The sequence below is a fragment of the Rhipicephalus microplus genome, chromosome 7 (assembly GCF_043290135.1).
Source record: "Rhipicephalus microplus isolate Deutch F79 chromosome 7, USDA_Rmic, whole genome shotgun sequence".
NCBI classification, from domain to species: Eukaryota; Metazoa; Arthropoda; class Arachnida; order Ixodida; family Ixodidae; genus Rhipicephalus; species Rhipicephalus microplus.
Window position 1 is genome coordinate 110,889,609 of NC_134706.1, and position 16,212 is coordinate 110,905,820.

A 16,212-nucleotide genomic window follows, 5' to 3' on the forward strand; every position below is an offset into this window, starting at 1 on the left:
CCATCTGGGGGCGTGGCTGGTTATCCCCCGGGAACTATCTCAGACGGGGTTCAAACACTCGTCGCCATTGTAGTGAACGAGTGACGTGCCTCGCACTCACGGGTAGCGGTTGCATACTCTCCTTTTTATTAGACGTTCCAGAAATATATACAATCACAAGGACCTAGTGTTGCCAACTCAAACGCAGAAACCAAAACTACTATATACAGGATACAACAAGGACGTGTTAGAAACAAACGATGGACCCAGCCCCTAGCGATGCCGCAACATTTCAGCAGTCCATAACCGGTTACATTTGCAAAAACAAAAGCTCCCATTCAGCCAAAGAAACCAAAAACCGCCGGGGATAGTGAAATCTAAGTGTGTTTTAGTCATTGTTCACGCACCAATTATTGTGGATAATTGTAAGTACTGAACATTTGAATAAGCACGACGTATCCTCTTCTCTTTCGGCAGTAAGCGGCATAAGGCAAGCGTGAAACTTTTTGCACATAAAACGTGACGGCGAGCAAGACAACACATTTTCCATCCACTGCTCCCTTTATTGCACAAAGAATCTTAGTGCAGACAGTGGTAGGTATTCAAAACAATTAAGAAGGCCCCGGTCAGCATGGGGAGGTACAGGGCCCTTCCCGTCACTACCCTCTTCGACGGTCCATCCAGCGCTCGTTCTCATCGTCCTCTTCCTCCGCTGCTTGATCCTCGTTGACGGCGCTGACCAGAGTCAGGGCTAGCAGAGGCCCCGCCCACGTCATGGGAACCCAAAGCGAGCTCAGTCCGTCATACAGGGGCGCGATCACAAAAAAGCTGAAGAGCTTTGGGTACACCTGCGAAGAGCACAGCCATTCATGACATCCTACTCTCATGTGCTATATAAATAACTATGATGCACTGTTTCTTGCGGTATTGCTGTTAAAAGCGAAGCTGTCCTAAGTCAGTGGTTTGTGGTGCGGAATCAGTGTTGACGCTGGTGGCCATCATAAACAGGTACGCACCACAGAAATCGCGTAAATCCCGCTTCGCGCCACTGGTTGAATAAAAATGTAATAAAAATACAAGCGAATATGTGCCACACAAATCTGTGTTGGAAAACTATCAACATCACAAACGCGTGTGTGCTGCAGAAATACGAGTTTCGGGACGTAAAACCTCACTTGAAGAAGAGCCTGGAATCTGTGGCAAACACATCCCCGCTGGGGGATTGGCCAAGAGCCGGGTGGTTCTAGAGAAACACTTAGTTTGTTAGCCCACGTCTTTTCAAAAATGAGGAGTGAAGGAAAAAAAATATCAGAAATAGACTAGTATAAATTGTGGATATAGAAAATGAAGCAGATAATTTCAGCAACAACAATAAATAAATGAATAAATAAAACGATTAGGTAACCACTTATTTAATAGTAGTAACCCTAGATTATTATTATTATTATTATTATTATTATTATTATTATTATTATTATTATTATTATTATTATTATTATTATTATTATTATTACAAAAAGTGGCTAAATCTCACGGCACACATGTTTCACTAAAAGAAAAACAAGGCAACAGTTAACCCAACATTTGGCGTGCGCCATAACCTATAGAGCCAAACGACTGTCAAGTGATATTTGGTCGTTATGAAAGGTGGTGCTATACCACCACCTGGAAGCTTGACAAGGGGTGTTTATTAAAATGATTGATAGCACACATTTCAAAGACTTGCAAAAAATAGAAACGCGATAACAGCATGAAGAAAAGATCACCATGCCGCGCTGTTTTTTCAGTGTCCGCGAAATAAAGCGCGTTAGCTTTTTCCAATGCAAACGACCCTTGCACGTCAAAGCGTGGCGTGCAATGATTCGGAGTGTCGAACATTCCCGTGCCATTCAAAGTGTTCTCGTGAGTCGAGAGCTTGAGAGAGAGAACGGAAGGAGAAAGGCGGGGAGGTTAACTAGGGATGAGCCCCAGTAGGCTACCCTGCACTGGGGAAGGGGAGAGGGGAAAGTAAGTTATAGAGTAGGAGAGAAACGGTCACTGACTGGGCTGACGCGTAGCAGTTTCACCATCACAAGAGCTTGAAAGCGCAATGTGACAAGTAGATTTTATTCTTAAAACTAAGGTGGTCCCCAACGATAAGCCTAGACTCTTGTCAAAATTTGTGAAGGCGGAATTATGGAAGAGTAGAAGACTCCTACTCGCAATGTTGGGCATGCTACGGGATTCGCGCATGCGCAATGGGTGCCAGCGAGAGGGAGGAGGGACGCGCGAGTCAACTTCAGACGCGCCGGGCGGCACCGCCGCCGCCATCTGATAGACGTGCTGGAAAAGCGAAACCTTTGCGCTGATTATGAGCAAACGTGACATGAGCCTCGCTTTTAAAACTCGCGTGGGCCATTCGCAGCCTCTATGTGGTTCTTGTTGTGAATCTACAATGCACGTGCAGCTTTGCACCTCGTGTTTATTCCGCTGATTGCAAAAGTCGGATAATTGCTCCAACAGCCTTTTTTTTGCTTCTGCTGATATGGTAAGTTCGAGGTACGGAACATAGTTTAACAGCCAAATGTTAATTAATTTGTCTTGATATTTAGCCAGATGAAGCACCTGTGAATCATTCTTTGCCATGCGTGTCACGATACGTGCGAGTATCGCTCGCAGCAGCGCGGGTCGGGTGACTGCGACCGCTTAAAAAAAAAAAAAAAACTTTGCCAAAGATGAGGTTATCGAGTGCAATACCTAAACAGGAAGCAGTAATTCAAGGAAAAAATCCTTTATTGTGTCAGGCACGTGTAATTCTTCACTCGGCAAGCTCCAGTTTAACAGCGGTCCACGTACTGCTTTACAATAGTTGTGACAGTGGTACACAAGAACGGCTCAACGCCGCTTCTAGCACTGCAAACGCTGCCATTCTCGTCAAGGCAATCTAGGCTGTCTTCGCTGATCCAGCGCAGTGCCGAAGAAAAACAACGAAGCTGCGGTGCCAACCATTTTCGGCAAAGTGGTCGCGAGCTTCGAAAACGACCACTTTCGGCCTCAAGCGATATAAACTAAACTCGCAAACGTGAAGAAAAACGCTCACTGTAGGCTTCTAACTCATTGCATCATCTTCGAAGTGCAACACTTGCATAAAAATGGACATTCAAAACGCCACCCGGTGATCAACAATGCGGTCATGCGAGTGGTCATGCAGACGACACGAGACGCTGGCATGCCCACCCATTCCCACAACCCCCTGCAAAAGCACGTGACTTTCACCACACTTTTCGTTTCTGCAGCTCGCATTGAGAAGGTCTCCCCTTAAAGCCCCTAAATCTTCCTAGGGTCTTTACCTCCCCTTAGCTTTTCTTCCTCCATGGCTCTACCCCACGGAGTCACCACCTCGATAGAAGTGACAGTTAATATGCAGACTATTTACTAACTCTATGTGTAGTCGGGAGCGACTGTAAACAAAGAAACACCGCGATCGGTCCCACGTGACGGCACCTGGCCAATACCGACGCGGTGACGGCCTCGGGGAGGTCGGAGGAGGGGGAAAAGAGAGGAGGCGCACGTTTAACTACATGCGTTGCTACTTTGTGAAGTTTCAAGAGCTTTAACGCAACGCCTATTCACGGAATTTCTCGCGCAGAACGTCAAATAAACGATTTATTGTCTCTCTCCAGAAAGAAGGCTATAGTCTTTCGACGACGTACCTTTGCCATCGAAGCACGCATATACGCCACCAATTCTGTTTCGTTATCTTTTTCGTTTAACTTAAGTAGCCGCCGTAAAAGCGCGTTCAAACACTGGACACCTGATATTAAACTTACCACCTTGCTTAGGGCGTCTGCTACGAAGCGCACCATGGTGTAAACGATGGGTAGCAAGGCGAACGGGAATACGGCCTTATACATTGCGATCAGCCGTTTGCTTCTCGACAGGGAGTCAACTAAACGGATGGCTGCGAGCAGTAGGCCCAGCACGGCGATCCAGTGCGTGCGAAGCTTGTGGTAGAAGGGCCGCGCTGGGGCCTGGAATTCCTCGAGGCAAGATGAATCTGGCTCCTGAAAATGCCGAGACAATATAAGTATTTCGCTCGCCTATATCTATGCATGTTTTACACGCCACAGAGCACTGTTTGAGAATTCTATAAATGGAGTATCAAATGAATCAGGATGTTACACAGGTATATGGATGGAAGCACCATAATTAAAAAAAGTGATTTTTTAAGCGTGGGCTACTCGACAAACCCAAAAGCAAGTCTTCACAAACACACAAATGCAGACGCGCTCAAAAATTATGTAAATATTTAAAGAATTCTCAGTGTAGCAACGAGGATACAATTTGACAGTGCAAAATAGCTAAAAATTTATATCTTAGAAATAATCATATAAATATTTCTGTATTAGCAAATTTGCCGTGACAGATTTACTGTTGGGCTAGTTGGTGCATGTTGAGTGTGCGTTTTACACCATGAATGATATAAGACGAAGTCCAGCATGACTGTACAATTGTGGGGTATTGAACAGAGGCGCGCGAGCCACAGGTGGAACACCCTGACAGAAAAACAATCGGGATACTCTTAGGCGCACTCCGGGCTGTCGTTGAGGGGGAGGGGGGAGTTCCTGCAGCGCTCTCACCCTTATTAGGCTATATATGTGCGAGGCTGACATTCCCCCGAGTCGAAGCTCCCATTCCCTGAAATGTGACTGTGTGAGACTGACTACGCCTGCCCACCCATCTCTTAGGTGAATAGGGGGACAAGCGGACCCCTCTGCCCTCCTTCGAGCACACGTTTATGGTGAGTATTGCGATGATTTGTTCGCGCAGGTGAAGGTCACGGTTCATGAATCTCATGATCTACACAATCAGCGCTCACTTGTATTCAGGCTCACACAACGGACATTTACAGCTTCCCGTGTACTACCTGTGAATGTGACGAAAGAAATCAGCGAGCGGTGCGTGAAAATTTGGGCACCTATATACAAGACGTGAAGTTAAAAAAAAAACGTAGTGAGGCTCTCTTTATGCGAATACTGACAGAGCAGGGGAGCTAGGGGCATTGCCTTTATTCCTTTCCTTCCCCTCAGCATTATACTTCCCTTTCCAACTGGTAATGATATATACTATATAAGACCACTTTATCCTGTCATCTCTCCAGCCTCACTTCTCTTTCCACCTTTGTCGCAAATGGCTATGCTTGCTCTTTCTTTCCTTCTATTTTCTATCACAGTGGATCAGAGACCACGATGCTCTGCTGTAGACACGATGGTCGCAGATTCAATGTCGGCCTCAGCGGTCGCATTGCGCTGGAAGCGAAATGGTTCAGGCCAGTGGGCTGTGTGACGCCAGTGCACGTTAAAGAACGCCAGATGGTCAAAAACTCAGGAGCCCTCCACTACGGCGTCTCTCATAATGATATCGTGCTTTTTGGACGTAAAACAGCAGATAATACTATTATATAACTTTTTCTCTTCTTTTCATCTGTTTGTGTGCCTCTTTATTTTTCTATGTCCGTTTTTTCTTTTTCTGCCTTGTTTTTTGTTTTGTTTTCTAGCTATTTCTTCATCTTTCCGTCATAACTCGTTTTCTCACTCATTAGAGTAAATGCATACCACGCTGGAAAAATCGCCGCACGTTCATGAGAACCAAAGCAGGGATTGAAGAAGAGGATGAAGAAAGTGTGTGTCGGCTCGTGATGATGATAATTTTCAGGTCACGACCCACGGCGCTAGGAAAATGCTTAATGGCGCCAATCTAATAATTCGTAGGGTTCAACTTGCGAAAATAAGGATGACAATAAAGCAAACCATTGTGGTGAATGCGAGATCGGTCTCGATGACCAAGGTTTCGTAAACTTGCCTTTATGACTTAACGCCCGGGTGTTCTGAGCATTTCTCGTTTCTTTAGGGCTGACCGCCCTAGCACGCAATCGAACTTACGCACTCGAGAAGGAAATGAATAGAGGACGAGGGTATATTACCAGATTTATTTGAGAATTAGTCATTGACATCCCATATAATACAATAAACATGCGTGGAAAGCGTTTAGTCGTTTCCTTGATAAGCTGCTGAAAGAATTCAAATATATGCAACCTATTAAATTAGATGACTTTTCTGCAAGCGTATCAATCGTTCACGCACTCCGTTGAACAAGATGTTGCAAACCAATAGAGTGGTTAATGCAACATCAAAGGCAGAGTTTTGTATGTTTGTTTCAGTGATAGATAAGTGCCCAGAGAGAGAATGCAGGCTATTCGAGTGACGTCGCTTATAACTATAGCTTGTTTGAGTGAGCGGGACTAGGGGTTTGGACTACTGTACACCGCTCTTGCACGCAGACTGAATCCAGGTGTACAAGAACCAAACTCGGCAGGTAGCGTAACTATGTGGAAGCAACCGGCGTTCTTGATGATTTTTTCGTGTGTGAAGGGGCGCGCAAAGTGACACTGTCACGCACACATAAATTGACTCAAGCAAAAGCGCGGTACTGCAAACGTTACACTGCAGGGTGATGTCGCCTTCTTGGTTGGAGCGTGGCATTAAATACTATGTGAGTATCAGCTAGGTTGCAATGTTTGCTAACAAGTGTCCCGTAAGAGGCAGTAAGAGGCCTGAGCCACGAGGGCGAAGTATCGCCGGGTCTGCGACTTCGGTGGTTCTGTTAAGGTCCTTTCATGATGGTTGGTATGCTTGATATATGTAAGAGTATATATGAATATTTATATTCATAATTTATAAAATTTTGCAGACTCAGCAAGAGCATAAGGAGCAGGGAAACGAGAATTCAGTATAAGAGAGAAGTAAATGCGCACTAAGGTTGAACAATGACACAATTTGTTGAAAAAATGTACAATATAGTAACAAAGTTAACAGTCAGACGCTAAAACTAAGACGAAATATTGCAAATGCAAGAATATATAGGCTAAATTGATATAATAGCCGAATAATGCATTATAAAGCAGGTCATGAGATGATGATGATGAAGAAACTTTATTTAATTAGCAGAAAGGTCCTCTTCCCCTTTCAGGTGCGAGAGGAGAAGGGAGGACCCAAACCTAGACGACGGCCATGATTCCATGGGCCCTGGCGGCGTCTTTGGCCTGCCGTATTAAGCGGGCATGTAATTGAGAGTCAGAGCTGAGGAGCGCGGCATCCCATCCACTCCCGTCTGGAAATTCGCCTCTCATGGGGGCCTGCGGGCATGCCCATAAAATGTGGCTCAAGTCCGCCCTATTGTGGCAAAATTTACACTTGTCCGAATGAAGTTCCGGCACGCAGCGGTTCATTGTTACCGGACTAGGAAACGTGTGGGTCTGGAGTAGGCGCCACGCCACCGCCTGTCCTTTGTTCAATGACGAGTGTGCGGGAGGATAAATTTTCCTGCTTAGCCTGCAATACTGTGTAATATCTCTGTAAGTGGTCATCCGCTCAAATCTCTCATCGTCCTCCCCGTTCGACCAGGGCAATCCCGAGGCTCGGTCTGTAAGTCCTCGAGCTGTCTGGTGTGCAGCCTCATTGCCGGGGAAGGAGGAGTGAGCGGGTGCCCAGACTATTTCTATTGTTCGTTGGTCTTAGCATCCAGCCAATATTCTTAAAGCTATTTGGGATATTCGCCCTCGTGCAAAGTTTCTCACAGCCGTCTGCGAGTCGCTAACAATGAGTGAAGTCGAGGTGGATGCTATGGCCATTGCAATAGCTGCTTCCTCCGTCTCTTCTGCAAAGCTCGTTCTCACCGAGCCGCTGACCTTATGATTTCCTTTGTAGTCCACTACTGCTATAGTCATGTTGTCATTTCCTTTGTATTTGGCCGCGTCTACGTATGTTGTTTCCGGTAAATCTTTTACGTTGTTATGTATATTTTTTGCTCTTTCAGCTCTCCTTGCTTTGTGATGTTCGGGGTGCATGTTTTTTGAAATCGGTAAGATTACTAAACATTTCCTGATTTCATACGGGATATTCTTTTTGGCGCAAAATTGATTTGCGTAGTTTATACCCAGTTCCTCTAGTATAGCTCTACCTGTTTTACTCTGCGTTAGTCTTTCATATTGTGTGATTCTTTGAGCTTCTATAAGCTCTTATGATGTGTTGTGAAGCCCTAATTGAAGTAAGTTATCATTAGATGTAGTAATTGGAAGTCCGATCGCCTGTTTGAAAACTCGTCTAATGATCCTGATTCTGTCAATCTTTTCTCTCTCGGCCACTTGCAGTCTGAGGTACGGAATCACATATACAATACGACTGATGACAAAAGCCTGTACCAGTCTTATCATATTATTTTCCTTCATACCATAGTGCCGGTTTGCAATTCGTTTAAGTAGACGCATAGTTTGCTGCGCACTGGTTTCAAGTATTCTAATCGCCTCTCCGTTGTGCCCGTTTGAGCTGATTCGGAGTCCCAGAATTCTTATGCTTTCGACCATAGGTATTTGCGTTTTTCCAACAAAGACTGTAATGTTAGGTTTTTCCTGGATGCTTTTCCGACCCCTAGATGTCGGGTTATAGAAGAGAAGTTCCGATTTTTCCGGTGAACATTGTAATCCTGTATGGATGACATATTCTTCTACAACATTCACTGCTGTCTGTAAAGTTTCCTCTATGTTTCCGTCACTACCCTCTGCTACCCATAAGGTAATGTCATCTGCATAGAGGCTATGGTGGAGTCCTGGAATTTCCTTCAGTCTGGTAGGGAGACCTATCATGGCCACGTTAAAAAGAAAGGGGGATAGGACTGAGCCTTGCGGCGTACCTCTGCTGCCCAGACTAAACTCTTGGAATTCTGCTTCGCCTAGTATTATTCTTGCAGTCTGGTCTGTTAAAAAGTCTTTTTTATAATCGTATACTCTTTTTCCTACCCCTAACGCTCGAATATTGGCAAGTATAGCTTTATGGGATGTATTATCGAATGCCCTTTTAAGATCTAGGCCAACTATTACCTTTGTGTCGTGTGTATTGAGACCCGAATCAATTATTTGGTGTTTAATCTTAAGCATAATGTCCTGTGTAGACAGTTTCGCTCTGAAGCCTACCATCGTATGAGGAAAGAGCTCATTGTCTTCCATGTAATTTGACAGGCGAGTTAGGATGAGATGCTCTAATAACTTTCCTATGAAGGACGTCAGAGAAATCGGCCTAAGATTATCAAGATCTAGTTTCTTGCCTGGCTTGGGAATCATTATGATTGTTGCCATTTTCCATTGCTTGGGTATCTTACCTTTTTCCCAACACTTGTTCATATATTCGGTGAGGGCTGTGATAGATTTGTCGTCTAAGTTTCTGAGCGTTTTATTCGTGATCCCATTGGGGCCCGGGGCTGATGTTGTGCTCAGTTTCATTAGTTCTGATCGTACCTCAGCCTCTAATATGGGTCGGTCTAGGGAATCATTTTCTTTACCTTTGTACGAGCTTAAGTGCTCTTTGGTTGTATCCCCAATGTATCTCTGTCTGATTTCTTCAATCAGTTCTTCCTCCGTGCCTTTGTATTTACGGACAAGTCTAATAAAGTTTTGTTGTTGTGCTGTCTTGCTCCCTTCCGAGTCTATCAGACATCTTAACAGGTTCCTTGTTTTAGAGAGACTTATTTGTTTTTCCATCGCATCACACTTTTCCTCCCATTGTTGTCTGCATAGTTGCTCCGCGTACTTTTCAATATCATTACTGAGGGCGGCTATCCTTTTTCTAAGGCGTTTGTTGTGTTTTTGTGTTTTCTACCGTTTTTCTAGGCTCTTTTTTTGCCTCCCACATATGTAGGGGCTTACTGTCTGTGCTTTCTAGTCCTTCTGTTTTTGGTATGGCCTTAGTTGCGATTTGAATATTTTGCTTGAAGTTCCCTAGCCATTCATCTAAGTCTTCGATGACATCGCATGCTTCCTTCTCTCTGATTTTTCTAAAGCTATCCCATTCAACCATCCTTAATTCTTTGCCTCCTCTTTTACGTGGACCTGCTTTAAATGTGGTCTCAATTATATAGTGGTCACTGCCCATATTTTCTTGTGTATTAAGCCAAAAAGGTTCGATGATATTCTTAGTAAACGTGAGGTCAGGAGACGTGTCTTTGGATACGCTGTTTCTAATCCTAGTTGGGAAAAGGGGGTCCGTTATTAACGTAAGGCCCTCCTGTTGGGCGTCGATTCAGAGATTTCTACCTTTGATGTTTTCTTTGTCATAACCCCATGCCGGATGCAACGCGTTGAAATCTCCTACTATAACCAATGCTTGATTTTTAATAAGGCTGATCGATTTTCTCAGAAGTGACCTAAATTTGGTTTTTTGTCTAGGGCGGCTATAGACATTTAATATGAATAGACTTTCACCACTCTTCTGCGATGGAACTAACTCAACAAGAACATGATCGACATCGCAGATTTCTGTATCATGCTCTATCACCGTGAGATTTTTTCGCACGAGGGTTGTTACGAACGTTTTTTCATCAGGGGTACCATAGGATTTGTAATTCGACAATTTAGCCATTCCTCCAGTTTCCTGTAAGGCGATGATGTCTGGTGCCTCCTTTCCGTTTAAGAACTGTTGTAAGTTACCCCGTTTCCGGCGATACCCACGACAGTTCCGCTGCCAAATTTTATACTGATTACGTCGTGCCATGTCTAGTCGTCCCCTGCGATTTAGATTACATCGGTTGTAGTCGGCCGGTTGTATGGTTTAGTAGTAGGTTTAACCGGGCCTGCTCCTATAGACCTCAAATCTGTTTGCGTGTTCTCCACCAGCGTTAGTCGATTTTCCATGCTATCTATTCTTTGTTTTATTTCTACGAGCTGCAGCTGCACTCCTGCGAATTGTTGTTGCATTACCTTAGTAAGTTCTCCGAGCATATTCTCGACTTTCTTTTCCAGGGGTTTTGAGAGGTCTTTGATTTCTACAGGAGATATTTCCTCTGCTCTTCGTTTCGCTGCGTGCACTCCTGACTCCTGTGCAGGCGCTGGAGTTAAAATTCGACTACACGATGCTATGGAGCTACTTGACTCGCGCAGCTGATTTTGCCATAGTTTAGCGTTCTCTTCCTTTAGTTGTTTTATTTCGTCCCTCTGTTTCGCGTTTTCACGGGTGAGTTGCTGTAGAATTTTCTTAATATGGTTTAGCTCTTGACCTAGGGTGGACCCTTCTGCCACAACCTCAGGCAAACTCCCAGACTGGAGAGACTCCCCTGATACCTCGCCCACGCAGCTCACCATTTGTTGACTGCCCCGACCGCCGCCAGGACCCTCGTGGGACTGTCCTTGAGGTGATGTCGTTGCCCCTGTCTTGGATTTGGCCCGTGACCTGGATCTGTGTTGACGAGTGGACCTTGATCTGGATGTGGATCTGTGTTCGTGTTGAGTGCCTTCTCTTCCCCCTTCGGCGAGTCGCGGGAAGGAGCTGGAACGATCTCTGCGTCGTACCCCTCTGTCCTTGGTGGCGTTGCCATTCTCCTCCGTTGGGTTTTCTGGTGAATACCCTTCCCTCCATGCCTGTGTTGCTCTAGTGTTCGACAAAATCTTCGTTTCTCTTCGTTCATCGCCTTGTTGTTGTTCCTTTTCCCACCATCTTTTCTTCAAAAGGTACGGGGTCCTAAACCGTTCTTTGCATTTTTTTGTCCCCTGTAAGATGACCTTTCCCGCAAAGGCTACACCTAGGGACACACTGGTGGTTTTCAGTTGGATTGAGCACCCCACAACCACGGCATTTCTTGCTGTCAGGCTGTGGGCAGACATCCGCCCGATGTCCAATTCGACCACAAGTAGTGCATGTTTCATATTGCTTCTTGTATAGGAAGCATCTATATTCGGCACCACGGTAGTATACAAAAGACGGCACAAACAACCCTTCGAAAACAATGACCACTGAGTCCGTAAGTTTCATACGTCGTGCATGTAGAATCGTCGGGTTCCTCTGATTGACCAAGCTTTTTTTCTATGTCTTCTTGATTATCATACAACGGTATTCCATGGATAACCCCTTTGGATGTGTTTTCTGGTGCTGTTACATAAGCGGCTGTAGCATAGCTCTTGTCATTGATCATAATTTCCTTGATGTTGCTGTATTCCTTCGCATTCGCCAGACTAGGTGTGCTCATGATCATGGTATTTTGTCGCATGTTGATTCTGAGAGTATCTTCCCCAGCGATGTCAGGCTGTACTTTTGCCGCTCGTAGAACACAGTCTCTTATGAGCGCTAGCCTCTGTCGCGTCAAGTCCAGACCTCCTCCTGGGCGTATTACAACCTTGTAATCGTCTTCTGGTAGTTGCGGTTCTTTTGGCACTGTCCGGCGATGCAAAAAATCCTTCACTCTCCGAGACGCCTCCATGAACGCACCTCCCGCGTTCGTGGCTGGTTCCGCGTTTCTCTTGTCTTTTGCCTTCTTGCGTCGTTCATGGGCCAGCACCCATCCTTGAGTGTCGTTGTACTCTTCGGGAGACAGCGTCTCCCCTTCAACTTCCACAACATCCGTTTCGCAGGCTTCGAACAAGGCGGGGGCCTGGCTTGTCGCCTAGTTGCCAGCGCGTCGATGGCACTGCGTCGGCACTGCGATGGCGTAGCTAGGGCGACGCCGTTGTGGGAACTTAAAAGAAGTGTCACGGCTCAAAAAACGTAGGCCCACCTGGTATATCCTGGCATCGGACGAATCGGGTGATCGTCTGACGACAGCTGTGATGGTCTTGAATCCCGTGGTTGTCCTTATTCAGCCGCGAAAGTGAAAAAATGGCAGAGCCCATTCGAGAGGCGTCCGAGTGGCTCAGCCCCTAGCGGCCAACCCAGGTCATGAGAAATGATGACATTGTCAACGGTGCATAAATTAGCTGCGGCTGTGTTGTTCCAGCCAGGTTTGGCAAAGAGAAAGAAATAGTGTTTGAAATAGGCTATTTCGTGTAAAATTAGGCGTTAAGCAATCAGCTTGACGGTGTCTTCTTCGGAGCTCTATTATGGGCTTTACAAAGAGAGTGAACTAATAGAGGAATGACTGTACCTGGGTGACTACCTTCATGCTGAATGAAACAAACTATTAGCTACAAGGCTGCTTGCATGAACGTGACCAATGTGCCTACTGTCTGTCTATTACTTGAATATTGCAAATTCAGTACGCTATTCATGAACTGCCACAACGAATGTAAGGTGTCTCTCTGCAATCATTACAACTCAGGGCACCACCCTTTTGAGCCCACCTACCTACAGCGTAACCCTACCGCTTGACTATCGTTACTCTTTATTATGTGCTTAAAATGCATAAATTGCTCGATATCAAAAGCATTAGCTTTGTGATAGTAAGATAAAAGTGAGCCCCGTAGCTGTCTGCATCATAATGCGGCGCCTGCTCACGAGATATGGGGGTAAGGAGAAATTAAAAGGAATAGGGATAGAGATAGAGCCGGGACAGAGAGACCGACATACCAAAATAAGGAGGAGATAGAAAAGATGGACACGGTCGCAGGAGTCCAAGGACGGGGCACCACTCAGCGAGAGCTCTTGTCGGCGTCAGGAGATGGCATAGGGCGAGCCAGTCGGCCAGCGCTGCGCTGTCACCGGAGATCGCGGGGGCGCAACCGGTCGGCACGAAATCCAGAAAGCGAGTCCTCATATGCTTTGCGTACTACGAGATGTCCGGGATGTTTGGTGTTTCTATGGAGAGCTGGATGACCCGCAGATTTAAAGAGCCAATCACCACTAGTGGGCATATTTGTGCCGTGTCCTAAGTGCACAGCCTCTAATAATTTATCCGACGCTATTTCCAGGTCCATCTTTTGCAGCTCGCTAAATGGACCCGAATAACTTCACGACTGTAAACTAGAGACCACCCATGTACCTTGTAATGCCTTGCAACAAGACAGTGGAAGTGTATGCATGGGCTTATTATCACACATTCAGATAAAACAGGCTACCAACGAACTTTTGAAATTAGGAAATTTGATGAACAAGCCAAAAACATAATAGTGATGGGGAGTATACTATATATATCGTACAAATTACATGCCTTCCTTTTCATTTCGTTACAAAGTGTGCGTCACAGGCTACATTGAAGTGAAGCTACTACACCCCTTTCCTTAAACATTTTCTAATATTATACTGACTATTAACTAGTACAACTGCTTGAGATTAATGCGGCACCGGTAGGTGACGTCGCCCCGCGGTGTTGAACGCTGTATGTGCAAGGTAGAGCGCGTCGCCTCTGCGATTGCCCACAAGCCAACCATTCATGAAATAGGCCGATACTTGCGATACTTGCTTACGTTCTTCTGCTTCATATACAGCTAATGACGTTTATGCTGACTGCCAATTAAATAATGCGCTTGTTTTGGATGGTTTCTATTCTGAATGGAAAATTACCTTGTGTCGTAATGCAATCATTATCATTATTCATCTTTATTAGCTGAGCATTATCAAATACACAAGTTGCGATGGGGTTCTCTAAATATTTATGGCGTTGGAAATTACACTGACAGTGCGTTCCATTACCCCTCTACCACGTACATAACCCTTAGTACATGAGCGCCCTTGGCAGCACGCTGTGTTTTCTCCGTTGGTGCATCGTTACTTAAAGGACGTTGCGCAAGGTTAAAAACGAGAACGAAGAGGAGACAGAAATAACGCCAACTTGCCACAAAGTTTATTTGCCGAAGTGTTCCCAATATAAATGTTTTTGTAAAGTATGCGCACAACTATATTTTAACATTCTACCCACGCAGGAAACAACAAAAAAGGCATCAAACTCTGATCACGAAAAGAAAAAGAAAGCATCAAATTCAGATTGGGTTTCTTGCTGTTTCTCAGATGATATGGTTCTGGTCCGAGTTTGATGCATTTTTTGCTCTTTCCTGCACACATAGTGAGTGAAACCACTCGGCGTATGTCAAGAGCATTTACAGTCCAAATACTTCAGCAGAATAAACTTTCTTGTGAGTGCACGTTCTTTGTGTCTCTTGTTCGTTTTTCGTGGTTTTTAACCTTGCACCATTCCTTTCAGCGAATGCCCTCAGATTTTACTAACACCGATATGCGACCATTGTCACTGGAATTCGAACATGAGTCGACGCATTATGCAAAGAAACGGCATAGCTAATTTGGCAACTGGCAGTGTTGTGTCGCATACGCCAATAACATCATCTACAATTTTGTAAGCACTCACCTCTCTGCAAATGGCCAACGTACTGGAGATGGTCATGACCAGAGTTCCCACCTTGAAGCCGATCCGACGCAGGAAAGACTCCATGTCTTTGGGCACCCCGACTGGGTCTGGCAGGTAGTCCACAACCTGTTCTCCGAGTTCCACATTGGCCAAGGCAGGGTCTATCTCTTCTACCTCCAGGTCTTCCCACTCATCTTCCTCGAGATCCAGCCCAAGCCATCCAGGATCCACTGCAGCGACTACTGGGGGCACATTCATCCTGCTGTATATGCTAATCTGCCTTTGTGAAGTACTCGCTCGGTTTCGGAGGAGGCTTGTAACGGTGGTGGCCTTATCAATTAAGAGACTGATCCCCACTACTCGGAGATTCCCAAAACGCGTGCAGTGGAAGAAGAAAAATGGGGATGTGACATCGCTTACGCAGACAAGCATTACCGAATAATAAAAATCGTCGTTCACACATGCAGAGAGTGAAAAGTTCGTCCTTAAATCAGGTCCCATACTAAAAAATACCAATATAACCTTTGTGAAGCGAATGGAAATCAGTCAAGCAAGTAGTGCATATTTATAAGGGCTCATTTTCCATGTTAGAAAACGCTTTAAATTGGCATGTACTGTTAGGTTTCGCGTGTCATAATGCGTGGAAGAATCCACCATCCGTCAAAGCGTATGAAATGCGCAAGAAGCGGGTAGCTCAACGCGGCCCACCCTTTAAAAAGTGCGCAGCTGGGCATGGCAGCATACTGATGCGCAGTGGGTAATTCGCCACCTTTCAAGGCACGATTTGCCGTGTAGTGGGCACTTGGCAGCTGCATCTGCAGCAGGTATTCTCATGCAATATTTGCAAGATGGAACTGTGTCGAGGCCCTCTTTCAGACAGACACTATGAAAATTATTGGTAGTACACGAATTTGCCTCAATTTCATGGTTGTGGCTTTGAACGCACTTGTGGTTCGGTTTATTCTTGTGGTTTGGCATTTATTTCAATTGATAGATTAGACCGTTTTGAAATTTGTGAGTCCATTTCAATTGAAGAGACGCAAAAAAGTTACGATGCTTAATTGTAACCAGGGGGTGGGAACTCACCATACCGCCCATGTATTCGTTCGCGGCACTGGCAGCGCCACTTTTACCACTGGC

The 16,212-nt window shown here is 45.4% G+C and overlaps 1 protein-coding gene across 1 annotated transcript; it reads right to left on the reverse strand.

The window, feature by feature from the left end:
* Positions 1–567: 567 nt before the first annotated feature.
* On the reverse strand, positions 568–15,413 carry LOC142767043 (uncharacterized). The gene is made up of 3 exons (XM_075868257.1): positions 15,073–15,413; positions 3,789–4,022; positions 568–827 (listed from the first exon to the last, which is right to left on the reverse strand). Exons 1-3 carry the CDS (start codon positions 15,328–15,330, stop codon positions 639–641), a joined length of 681 nt encoding a protein of 226 aa, XP_075724372.1. The 5' UTR covers positions 15,331–15,413; the 3' UTR covers positions 568–638.
* Between the last annotated feature and the right edge of the window lie 799 nt (positions 15,414–16,212).